The sequence below is a fragment of the Brassica napus genome, chromosome A2 (genome assembly GCF_020379485.1).
Source record: "Brassica napus cultivar Da-Ae chromosome A2, Da-Ae, whole genome shotgun sequence".
Lineage (NCBI taxonomy): Eukaryota > Viridiplantae > Streptophyta > Magnoliopsida > Brassicales > Brassicaceae > Brassica > Brassica napus.
The window spans coordinates 14,000,314-14,013,433 of record NC_063435.1 but is presented as its reverse complement, the minus strand read 5'-3'; the positions used below and the strand labels follow the sequence as shown (position 1 = coordinate 14,013,433).

The following is a 13,120-nucleotide window of genomic DNA, read 5'->3' as shown; positions in this document are numbered from 1 at the left end:
TTGTATGAAAAGAAACCACCATCTTATGCATTCATAAACTGACGTGCAGCTCCATTGAGAAAGTCTATATGCCTTTAACGTTCCCGCTTCAATCTCTATACATTTTTTTTTTTGCCACTCTTATACGCCAACCATCTCAGAAGGACAAGTGGAATCATCCTTACTTCTCCAGCGATGCCAAACAAAGCAAGAACACCTCCACAGACTAAGCAAAACATGTAATGGCAGAGCTTGCGTGTGCTTTATTCTAGCTTTATATTTGAACATCCATGTCTTGGGACACTTCTTCCACGTATGCCTTTGTTGTACGAGAACTTGTTGTAACTGACTCTTGATGTATATCCACCACTTGCATCTTTTATCATTCAGTAGATGCTTCACAACTTGTAACAGATAATGTGTAATTCGTACTTCTTTTTCCCACAGTTGGCTAACGCACCAAATCACCTCAACCTCTATCAGCCCACACACTCTTATTCTCGTATATACTCCATCCCTCAAAGACAAGCTTGCCGACAAGCTTGGACTGATTAACATGATAGAAAAACATTCATGAGAAGACCCATTTGACCAAACTGAAGCAGATTTAAACCTCCATTTATGCTTCACTTGAAACTTGCCATCCTTTAAAGCAAACTGTTTCAGTTCCTTGACCGGTTGAATCAATCTCATTTTACATATCACTCGTGATGTATGTGTGTGTCTCAGTCTGCTCCTATACACTGCATTGTCCCCTTCCTGCAAATTCTTATTGTTGAATGCCACGACAAGCAAATAAAGACAACAGTTCCATTTGACATTCCGTATAGCTGCCTCATTAATCAACGTCCTCCAAATCCCAAACCAGACACCTGCAACCTTCATCCATCTCGTATTCATAGTCTCTTCCCCCACAATATCTACTCTGCTCATGAGCTTAAACTTCTTTTCTGTGAATTTGAAACGCTGTCCTGGAACTCTCTGCGAGAACTTCCTTTTTTTAAACTTGAATTTCCAAGTTTTGCGGCACTTCTGTTGGTTTCCACGACCTTGCCTTGATACATCAGTCCACTGCTGATTCATCTGCAGCATTGCTTCAGTCTGAGCAATATAATACGCATCATAGGCATGCTCTACTGCAGGCTTCAAAAACTCTGACCAACAGTGAGGCCTTTCTGCAGTTGCTTTAAACTTCATAGACAAAACAGGGTCAAGGAAGCAGCTTGGATGCCTCAAAGAAGACTCCTGCACCCCAGATTTTTCCTCGAGTTCTTCCATAGAAGATGAATTCGACACCTGCAATTCATTCTCCACAGACAAATCATTCAGCACCAGATTATCAGCAGAGTCTTGCAACTCAATCTCGTGGTCAATCTCTCCAAATGAATCTTTATTGAGTAAAATTTCTGGAGAAGAACTACTCCAGCCGAGACAGTCATCCAATCTCACTGTAACTTCTACCACAGGTGGTAACACTATCTCCTTATTTGGTTCTTCCGCTTGAACAGTCTCAGAACTTGATTCTTGAACAGCAATAGAAAATGAATCTTGCTTCAGCATCAATTCTGGTGACGAGCAACTATTAACAAGACGACCACTAGGACTCACAGACAATCCATCCACCGATGATAAAGTCATCTGCTGCACCATATCTGTCTGAGTCTGAGACATCTCTACAATTTTGTCAACTATTTTCTCCTCAGTTGCTTCTGTACCTGATGGATTTGGCTTCTGCGGTTCGTACTGTGTAAAAGAATCACTCAACGCCACAAGGTCAGTAGATCCTACTTCACTTCCAAAATCTGCTATGTGATCAAATACAGAAAGTGAACCCTTCTTAATCACAATTTCTGTATTTTCTGTCACAATTTTATCCTCAGAATCTTCCATAAGTAATGAGTTTGTCTCCTGCTCTACTTCCATCTCATCAACAGAATTCTCGTTTGAGCCTGCATCCTCTCCCAAATTCACTTCTACTGCAGAACCACTCATATCCAGAGAATTGACGTTATGATGTATTGTAAGCTTCATTTTCGCATCATCTTGGATCGTTTCAGACTTTCTCCATGGTTTCTTCTTCCGATCATAATAATCCATCCAACGCTTCATTTTCTGCTCAGATTCTATTTGCAACCTAACTTTATCAGGATCATCATTCTCCCCAAACACCAACAACAAAGCGTATTTCATCTCATGCCAGCTCTTAAAAGGAGATATCCTCTCTAACCTTTTAACATACTCTTTGGCTGTACCATCCATGAATAGCTTAGCCCAAGATAACTTGTCAAGCTCTAAATTTTTGAAGAGAGAGAATCCAAACTCCATATATGCTATCCATGGCCGCAAATCACCTGAAACGCCACTGAAAACCGTAACTTTCTCAGAACTCATCGTCACGCTCCGATTTCACAGTTGCGTCTGATCGATCGGAGTACACCGTCGCAATCACACGATCCGAGCTCACCGTCACCTCGCAGCAATCGAACGGCTCACCAACACACCAATTGCTTGTAAAATCACGAATCAACTCTCGTCACCAACAAAATTGTATTATTGATCGAGGACGAACTCTCCCATCAAATTGCTTCACCGCTCCGTCAACTCTGTCGCACCACTTAGTTTGATCCGATCACTTCGTCTTCGCCGCTCCGTCACACAATCGCAGCACCGCGTTGAATCCGAACCAGTATCACCGCACCAATGATAGAGTTTAGATATCTCTAACTCTCAGACTCTTCTTATTGATCACTCCAACACCAAGTACAAGCTAGAACAGAGATTACAAGATGATAAACGAATAGCTTTGAGCTTGACTCCGGCTAGGCTCTCATGGCGAGCTTCACCTTCGTCACCGATCTCATGGTGATCGGGTCAAGATGACTCATGGCGTCAATCTACAGCAACATCAAAGCATAAAGAACGAATGAAGAAGGAGAACTCTATTTATATCTCAGTCTCTATCGTGAGTCTTCTTCTAACGGCAAACCTGCCAAACCATCCGGAGAGTTTGCTCTATTCCTTTCCCACGTCAGCATCTGATATTAGATGTCTATCAGGTACGTTGAGCTTGTACCAACTGTTCTTCTCTCTCTCCCTTTCCATAGTCTCCTTTAAAGTGAAAGCGGTCTAAAACAAAAGGAACAAAGTTAGAAACAGTACTACTGCAGAAGGACTAGTGTTCTTGTTAACCTCACCTTGTTCTCAATGACGTATCCCAAGCTCTACCACTTAGTGCATGCATATCTGATGATGAACTTAAGTTTATGCATTTATTACCTGTTCTGGAGCGCCTTTGCTGACGCGGTGCCAGTTTCCATTAGCATCAATGTAAGTGGTAGCAGTACGCTTATCCACAGGATTAAAAGGAAAGAAATGGACTTCAGTGATACCTTCTCTTGCTTCTCTGGGATCTCCAAGTATTCCTACAATACAAGCATCCTGATTCTTAACTCTAGAGGCTCTTGCTGCATTCACAAGAAACTGTTTCTTGTCCAAATCTTTGACAAAAACCTCAACCATACTCTTGTCAACAGTAAGCTTGTTGAGTGTAAGAGTTCCAATCTTGTCACTACACAAAACAGCCATCCCAGCCATTTCTTCAATTGATGTCATCCTCTTTGTGATAGCTCCTTGTTGAGAGAGATGGTGAGATCCAATAGCCATTGTGACAGAGAGAACAGTTGGCATTGCAATAGAGATACCTCCAATGAGAAGCACAAGAAGATAGTCTATACCATTTCTATAAGCACGGTGTTGAATAGAATACATCACAACGATCCCAATGATCATACCTATGGCGATGGAGCAGTTGCAGAAGTTTCCTATAGCAGTCAGCACTTGTTGGAAATGGCATTCTTGGTTTGTGCTGTCTACTAAATGAGCAGCTTTGCCAGAGAAAGTGTGAACACCAACAGCTTCTAACTCTCCTTGTTTGCAGGTGGAGCCTGAAGTTTGCAAGTGTTTTATATCAGAGAGAGTGTGAAGATGATTAGCAGTTGTAGTAGTAGGGGTGGGCACTTTATCCGATATCCGAAGTGGCACCCGAACCCGATCCGAAAAACCCGAACCGAAATCCGAACCGAAGTAGCAAAATACCCGAACGGGTATTGAATTAGGAGAGATTGGATACCCGAACCCGAATGGATAATATCCGAACCCGAATGGATATCCGAAGATAACCGAACATATGTATAATTAACCTTATATTTTTAGTTTACATCTCTTATTTTATATAAAATATTTATATTAATACTACACATACTTTAAGTTCATATGATATACATGCAATTACGAAAAAAATGATTTAGTACTCACTTAAAAAGCATGTCAAGTTTTTTTATTTCAAAAATTAACAAAAAGTTACATCCAAAATTTTAAAACAATAACTAAATTAATGCATTTTTAGTTTTAAAATGTTATGTCCAAATCTATTAACCATTTAATCTATTAAAAATAAAAAAAAGTTAAGTAAAATTTATATTCTTAAATACAAGAAATTTAAGAAATGAAAAATTTAATTTTTTTTCAAAATCTAAATATCCGAACCCGATCCAAAATAACCGAAACCGAACTAAAAATACCCGAACCCGATCCGAAGTATAGAAATACCCGAACGGGTCCTACACCTCTATACCGAAATACCCGAAAATCTGAAATACCCGATCCGAACCCGAACGGGTACCCGAACGTCCACCCCTATGTAGTAGTGAAGGAGCGGGGGTTTTTGCAATGGGACAAAGTCCAGGTCCTTCGCTTTACTCCCGCTTCCACTAATCAACTCCCATTTGTTTTTGTTTTTGTTTTTCTTTTCTCTCTCTCTCTGTATTCTTTTGCTATATTAACCCTAGCCATAACCATATTTCGATACTTTATTCTTGCTCTCTCCGTTCAAGGATTATAGTTTTTTTTTTTCACAAAAGAAAAAACATGCGTATTTTTTTTTTTTTTTTTTTTGTAACATGCGTAGAAAAAACATGCGTATATTCTATGCAATATGCGTATAATGTTGTCCATTTAATCCTAATAACTGGATAATAATTAATATATTAAGAGTTCTAGAAGCGTTTCATTATGTTTCAGAGGGTAGTAGTACTTAAGACAAACACAATTCCAAACTGAGCCGAAAGGAGAAACATCTAAGACAGAAAGATAATTTACTTGATGGGAAAGAAAGACTCTACATTAAAACAATATCAAGACAGCTAAAAGCATCATCCACCACTTATTATAAAGGAGGAAGACATCCTCTCTCACTGAAAGCAATTAGCTAATCTCATTTTCTGCCGGTCGTTACTCTTGGCTTCGCCTTGACCTCACTTTCCTGCAAGTTCAGCCATACAAAATTAGTACACACTAACTACTAATGGTTAATGTTTGGAAACATGAAGCAGATTTAATGAGTTGAGAGTTGCACACTAAACACACCTGTGGAAGGTGCAAGAAGATGCTGCTTTTCGCAGTTGCTGGGTTGTGATTCTCTGCACCTTTGCTCCAGTCATAGCACGACTACAATACAAAAATGTTCAAAAGAACATTACTTTCTACTCTATATTCTCCAAAGTCATTTCTATATTATGATAAAAATACACTTTTGATTTTGCAGATTTAACATCATATAAAGTGAAAACAAAGAAGATGTAGCATACATACCGCATATGCATATATCGACCCGTCGTGGTTAAACGAACTGCAAGGAATTGGCTGACTGCACCTTGACATGGCCTGACATTCATCAGTGAACAATGCACTCAACAGTTAGATATTATGTTATATAGAAGACACAATAGTTAAATGAAAAGCACATAAGCAACATGATATTACCTTGAGTCTTTGTTTACTATCCTTGTCCCAGAAATTGAAAGCCCCATCTGAGCCAGCAGTGGCAAAAGTTCCTTGTACCTTCATATTACACAACTCAAACAATTAACATCTGTACAATATACTTTCATGGTGCTGAAGCTTTAAGACTACTGAGTCATAGAGAGCTTACCGGGTGGAAGTTCAGAGCGTTGACAGAATAGATCTCATTCCCATCTCTGTGGCATTTGAATGTGAAGTTCTTGTTCTGTTGAGAATCATCCAAATGATGGACACCAACTCGCCCTTCAATTGAACCAACCTATATAGAGAGAGCATCGGATCTGGTTATATACTTGACAGTTTCTGTGATCTAGATAAGATGTGACTGATGAAACAACTTCCAACACTACTATACTTAATTTGTTACTAGAATAACCAACAGAAACTTCTCAAGCTTGAAAAGGATAACGTTTAGTATAATTACAAGCACGTGAGATCAATGTCCTGTGCCATCGAATTAACCAAACCACAATCGTAAAGGATAATATAAGAAGACATACCAAAAATCCTTGCTGATCAGGGAAGGCAGTAACACACCTCGTCTGGTACTTCAGTGGTGACACGATTCTCTTGAACTCAGTCTGCAGTTTACCAAATTAATCAAAAGTTCAATACACAAGTGGAATAGTAAATCAGATGGTCGAAACGCTTTCATGAGCCACCAGAGTAGTTATTCGTAGGATAGACTATACATGCATATTCAATTGATCCATCTGTTGCTAAATTGATCATCTATTTGATGATCAGCAGTCTTAGTTAGCACCCAGAGATCACGCACAAAAGTCGTAAAACAGAAAACAAACCTGAGGATTTTGCAAGTTGAAGACAATAAGATTCCTATCTGCAGTTCCGACAACCATCAGAGGGTGTTTCACAGACAAAGCATAGCATTTATCTGGAAGCTGTTGGGTATGCACAGGAGTTTGCTGCCTTGTGTCCCAATATCTGGAAAGGAAACCAACATACATTCGTTTTATTATCAGTCAGGCAATTCTATCATTTGTTTGATTTCGTAATAGACATTAACAAATCAATCTTTACCTCAATGTTTTATCCCAGCTTCCAGTAACAAGGAGATTCATTCCAGGGATCCAGGCCATGTCAACAATAGGAGCATCGTGCATAGCAACAGTAACAGGTTGACCGCCGGACAACAAGGGCCACATTTTGGCTTGCTTATCACAACCTCCACTAAAGACAGTGGTTCCATCATCTTTCCAAGCAGAGCACAAGACCTTAAACACAAGAAAAGATATACACAATCATGAGATTATAAGTAAAAGGGAAAGCAAGATAACGAAAAAAAAGATAGGAAGCAACAAGAAATTACCGGCTGATCATGAGATATAGATGCTTTAGGAGCACTTGCTAGAGAGGCTCCACTACGGGATATTTCCCAACACCGCACCTATAACGAGAGACGAAGCAAATTCAAACACTAGAATACGAATAGAGGAGAAACAAAGAAAGGAGGGGAAAGAATAAAACCTGATTGTCCCAAGAAGTGGCGACAAGAATATCGGCTCTTGGGCTAAAACTTAAGCTGGAGATAGAATCTGCGGGTGATGGAGTAACCTGCACGAAAAAAAGAAACCATTATGTGAAATTTGTAGTACAAGTATAAAAAGATTGGAACTTTAATAGAAACAAAAGTCTCAAGAACACGAGTTACAGCAACAAAGCAAGACAGTTAAAAAAGGGTTTTCGCAGCAATAAAGAAAGGAGCAAACTTTGTGAGAATCCAATTTGGTCATTAGTTTACACACTCCCCTAAGCCAAGAGAAAGCTCTTCGATCTCTCAGTCTAAATCAAACAACGGCCACAGAAGAATTACCTCAAAGGATTTGTTAGGATTAGTATTCGCCGTCGCACCAAAGGTAGCCATTTTACCTAGAGAGAGAGAGAGAGAGAACGTTCGTGGGAGATTAGACGTTTCCGGAAAGCAGAAGACGAAGTGAGTCGGAAAAAGAAAGCCAGACAAAGAAGAGTTTATATATAGAAAGATCCTCCGCCCTGGCGTCTAATTGACGTCCGCCGAAGCGTTGTTCGGACGCTGATGAACTCATAAATAAAAATTAAAAGGAAAATGTAAATGGGCCTTAGTATTGGGCCTAGGCCCAATATTTATTTAGTGTTTAACGGGTCGGGTAGGAAAACGGATCCACGGATCCTAACCAAAGCAGGCAGATCTGACAAAATTTGAGAGCTCGGCCTCCCTCCCTCCCTCTCTACAGCGTCTTAGATAGAAGAAGAAGGGTTTTAGACTGTCGCCGCCGTCCTTCAGCGCCACCGTCCGTGAGCGGTGGACTCTCTCTCTCTCTCTCTCTCTACCTTGGTGGTCAATCACGGCGTCTCTTTCTATTCTTCAAGCTCCAGGTAACTCTTTGGACTATTGATTGTAGCGATTCATGGCTTCTTTCACTGTATCGACTTGGTCAGTTGATTCATTGAGTTTCAAAGGAGTGTCCTTTGCATTGCTTAGGGTTGATTGAGCTTCCTTTTTTATCAGCTCTCATCTCTTAAGTTCCCTATACTCTTTCTTGACAGAGATTTCAACGATGGCCACAAGTTTGGACTCACACAGAAAGATCCTTTTTGATGGAAATGATATCAGAGATTCATTGCCTTCCTTGAACTCACCCGACTACTTCTTGAAGCCATCCATGAACGAGCTGGTCCAGCGAGAAATTGAAACCCCTGGTTTTTGCAGCCGGGTTCCTGATTTCACCATTGGGAGGATCGGTTACGGTTTTATCAAGTTTCTTGGAAGTACAGATGTTAGAAACTTGGACCTGGATCAGGTTGTTAAGTTTCAGAGGCACGATGTGGTTGTTTATGATGATGAGAGCTCCAAACCTGCTTTTGGCGAGGGGCTTAACAAGCCTGCTGAGGTCATTCTGATCGTTAACATAGCTCGTGGGGAAGAGCGGGCTGGCTATGTTTCTTATAAATTAAAACAGATTACTGAAAGACAAGGGGCAACTTTCATCTCGTTTGTTCCTGAGATGGGTTTCTGGAAGTTTTTGGTTCCTCATTTCAGCAGATTTGGGTTGAGTGATGATGAGGCAGAAGATATTACTATGGATGATGCCCCACGTTTGGAGAATCATGTGGGACTGAATGGTGACATGGTGGTAGCTGACGTTGACAAAATGGAAACTTCTGAGTCTGAGCTTTCTCATTCTCTTCCAGCGCATCTAGGACTTGATCCTGGAAAGATGAAAGAAATGAGAATGCTGATGTTTCCTAGGGAAGATCTTGACGAAAGTGAGGAGTTTGGAGATCAAACTTCTTTCCCCATGACATCATTGACTAAACGAAGGGCAAGAACTTCACAGAAACATTCTCAAAGAGATACTCATCAAGATACTCCACCGGTTGTGCGGAAAACGCCACTTGCTTTGCTGGAGTATAACCCTGGGAATGATAAAAGCTCCCCAGGCAGTATCCTGATGGTCCAACAAAATAAGAACCTGGCAGTCAGAAAGTCGAAGATGGGAGGTTTCGAGCTGGACATCAGCCATGAGACGCCATTAACTGATAACTATTCCCGCAATGTTGTAGATGCAGCATTATTCATGGGAAGGTCGTTCCGTGCAGGTTGGGGACCAAATGGCGTGCTTCTTCACACTGGTAATCCAATAAGCAGTTCTAGTTCCCAGAGAGTATTGTCTTCTGTGATCAATGTAGATAAGATAGCAGTTGACAAGGTGGTTCGGGATAAAAAGGGAAAAGTTCAGAAAGAACTTATTGACTCTGCATTTGAGACTCCCTTAAGTCTCCACAAGGAATTGTATCGTGAAGAAGAAAAAGAAGTCAGGTTTGGCTCTTTTAGTCTTAAACTTCAGAAAGTTGTCACTGATCGTGTGGTTCTTTCAGATATCTGCCGAAACTATATTGATATAATCGAGAAACAGCTGGAGTTTCCTGGGTTGTCCACCTCTGCGAAGCTCTTTTTGACTCACCAGGTCATGGTGTGGGAACTCATAAAAGTTCTCTTTTGTGAGAGACAGAGTACTTATGCAGTTTCTGATAATGAGGAAGATATGATGCAAGATGTCAAAGAAGAGTCTGCGGAAGTTGATACAGAAGCTCTTCCACTTATCCGAAGAGCAGAATTCAGTTGCTGGCTCCAAGAATGTGTCAGTCACCGTGTACAAGAAGACGTGAGTGATCTAAATGGTTCTGGCTACCTTAAGCACTTGTTCTTTCTTCTAATGGGACGAGAGCTTGATTCAGCTGTGGAACTTGCCATATCTAAGGGAGATGTTAGACTTGCTTGTTTGTTGAGCCAGGTTGGTGGATCAACTGTAAACCGCGATGATATCATGCAGCAGCTTCACCTTTGGGGAAGGAATGGGCTGGATTTTAACTACATTGAAAAGGATAGAATTAAGCTTTACGAATTGCTTGCTGGTAACATCCACGATGCACTACAAGATGTTGCAATTGACTGGAAGAGATTCCTAGGGTTGCTGATGTGGCATCATCTGGCTCCAGACAGTTCCTTGCCTGTCATCTTCAGAAATTACCAACTCCTACTAGATCAGGGAAAGGCTCCGTGGCCAGTCCCAATATATATTGATGAAGGACCAGCAGATGGAATTGTAAGCAACACCAAGCATTCTGACCTGTTGTATTATCTTATGCTTTTGCACAGCAGAGAAGAGGGAAAATTGGTTTTCTGAAGACTATGTTCAGTGCCTTCTCTTCAACTGATGACCCACTTGACTATCATATGATCTGGCACCAGCGAGGAATCTTAGAAGCAGTTGGAGCCTTCACTTCAGATGACCTCCATGCTCTCGATATGGGATTTGTTGCACAGCTTCTCTCTCAGGGCCTTTGTCATTGGGCTATCTACGTTGTTCTTCACATGCCCTACCGCAAAGACCGTCCATATCTACACTTCACTGTCATTCGGGAAATCCTGTTTCAGTTCTGTGAAACTTGGAGTTCTGTGGAATCACAGCGGCAATTTATCAAGAACTTGGGTATCCCTTCTGAATGGATGCACGAAGCTCTGGTAAGCACACTATTCAAAACCGTTTTCCATCTTATACTGATATGCTGATTGCTGTTTGTTTTTGCCTCTGTTGCAGGCAGTTTATTACAATTACCATGGAGATTTCGTAAAGGATCTTGACCACTTTATCGAATGCGCTAACTGGCAAAGAGCTCATTCCATTTTTATGACATCAGTTGCTCATTCATTGTTTTTGTCAGGTAAGCTTCTTCATTTCCTTATGGTGCAGACCCAATTGCTCAACTGGAACACGATTCCGGTGCAGTGTAGGAACGATCTGTTTGGATTGATCTGTTTTATCTTTAATAAATGCAGCTAACCACTCAGAAATATGGAGAATTGCTACTTCAATGGACGACCGCAAGTCTGAGATTGAAAATTGGGACCTGGGTGCTGGGATTTACATGTCATTTTATTTACTAAAGAGTTCACTGGAAGAAGATGCTGATACAATGCTAGAACTGGTACGTCTATGTCGTGATAATCTTTATATTTGAGATTCAACTCGTAGAGCTCTCAAATTGCTTAAACTTTAGTTAGGCAGCTGCTTAAATCTTGTACTGATACTCAACGAAATTGCTTTCAATTCCCTATGCTCATGGAAATGATGATGATCGTTTTCTTGATGTGTGAATTACATGCATGACATGAACAACACAACTTTTGCTTCGGCAGGATTCCCCTGAGAGCAAAAACGAGTCGTGCAGAAGTTTTGTCGGTCGTTTAAACGAGTCATTGGCTGTTTGGGGTGATAGATTACCGGTTGAAGCCAGGTACGTACTCCATATATCTCACACTTGCCAGTAGCTTAAGAACTAGTCACTACTTGCATGCACTTGTTTGTTCCTTGTTCATTCATATTTTCCACTGCATTGTATAAGATCCTACTAGGTAGACCTCGTCTTACATATTAATAACCTAGAAAGTAATACATAATGGAGCAGTTTTGGATGGATCCTTCTAAATTTGGTGGTATCCATAGTAATTGCTCCTAAACTAAGGCAGTTGGCTTCTGATGACTACATAACTCAAGTTTGCTGTGTGGACAGATACGGGTCAAACATCTCACACGCATTCTAAATTGATTCACCAAAAGCATTTTATTAAATTTGGTTACAACACACTACACTTAACGTACAAACTCTCTTGGTATGGCTGCAGAGTCGCATACACAAAGATGGCAGAGGAAATCTGCGAGTTGCTTCTATCAGGTCTGAGTGTGTATCCTGATAGAGACTCTCAGCTAAGCTGTTTTATGACAGCCTTCAAAGCTCCATTACCAGAAGATGTAAGATCATCTCATCTGCAAGATGCTGTCTCTCTCTTCTCTCTATATCTCTCAGAGACAGGCCACCAAACATCAGCTTAGTGACCCATTCATTGCTTATTACTCTTTGAGGAGGAGGAGGAGGGTCTTTGTGTTTACTCTGGTCAGTGGAAGAGATTCGGTTGGCTTTGTCATCTGTTTAGAAGCGTGAATGGTTTTGATTTTGTCATGTTGTTTTAGAAAATTCCCAAATCTTATAAATATTATTGTTACACTATCAGGTAAAAAAAATAGATGTAAAAGGGAAAGTCTTTTCTTAGAGAACTGAAAAAAATGTAGACTTCTCGATTTTTTTTTTTCACGTGAAAACTCCAATATCATAAATTGCAATCCATAACAGAATCGAGAAAAGCTAAGATTAAAGATATTGGAGTTTCAGTGTAATCACTCCCACCAACTCCGGCGCTTCTATTTCCAACATCACCTTATGTAATCTGTGTGACGCCGTACAGTCTTCCGGTTTGTGGTATATGAAAAAACTTAAAAAAATTAATTTGACTATCTAGGTTACTAAAGTTGATTTTTTTTGTCATACATCTGTTTAAAACTCTAGAGTTAAGTGTGTTTGGGTTAAAATAGTAAAAAAATGGATGATTCGGAAAGTGATTCGCGATACCGTGCGAGTGAGAGGCCAAAACAAAAAAGAAATCGTATGATTGCAAAATTAGTAAACAAAATTTATCGAACCTTGCACCGTTAAATGGGATGGAGTCCACAGACCAAATGAACGACGCGTAAATGATCCACCATGGATAGTCGGGCGTTACATTCTTACCACCGGACCAAGAAACACCAATATTACATTTCAGAGTATCGGGTCGCCACTTCTTCTTCCCTTTGCACAAAACTGAAGTTGCTCTTATCCCATTCCTATCCGATTGATGCACCTCAAACCACTGTCTAGCATCTTCGTGAATCTTAGCAGCAGT

General features: G+C 40.5%; 2 protein-coding genes and 1 pseudogene across 2 annotated transcripts; 1 reads left to right on the top strand and 2 right to left on the bottom strand.

The window, feature by feature from the left end:
- Nucleotides 1-3,182: 3,182 nt before the first annotated feature.
- LOC111202871 (ATPase 9, plasma membrane-type-like) lies at nt 3,183-4,089 on the bottom strand. The gene has a single exon (XM_048755852.1). The coding sequence runs from the start codon at nt 3,766-3,768 to the stop codon at nt 3,241-3,243; it is 528 nt and encodes a 175-aa protein (XP_048611809.1). The 5' UTR covers nt 3,769-4,089; the 3' UTR covers nt 3,183-3,240.
- Nucleotides 4,090-5,006: 917 nt separating this feature from the next.
- Nucleotides 5,007-7,912, bottom strand: LOC106396744 (protein RAE1). The gene is made up of 11 exons (XM_013837222.3): nt 7,673-7,912; nt 7,327-7,413; nt 7,169-7,246; nt 6,880-7,073; nt 6,642-6,783; nt 6,339-6,419; nt 5,969-6,097; nt 5,800-5,877; nt 5,629-5,700; nt 5,404-5,484; nt 5,007-5,299 (listed from the first exon to the last, which is right to left on the bottom strand). The coding sequence occupies exons 1-11, from the start codon at nt 7,721-7,723 to the stop codon at nt 5,252-5,254; spliced, it is 1,041 nt and encodes a 346-aa protein (XP_013692676.1). The 5' UTR covers nt 7,724-7,912; the 3' UTR covers nt 5,007-5,251.
- Nucleotides 7,913-8,023: 111 nt separating this feature from the next.
- LOC106396734 lies at nt 8,024-12,474 on the top strand (annotated as a pseudogene).
- Nucleotides 12,475-13,120: the final 646 nt, after the last annotated feature.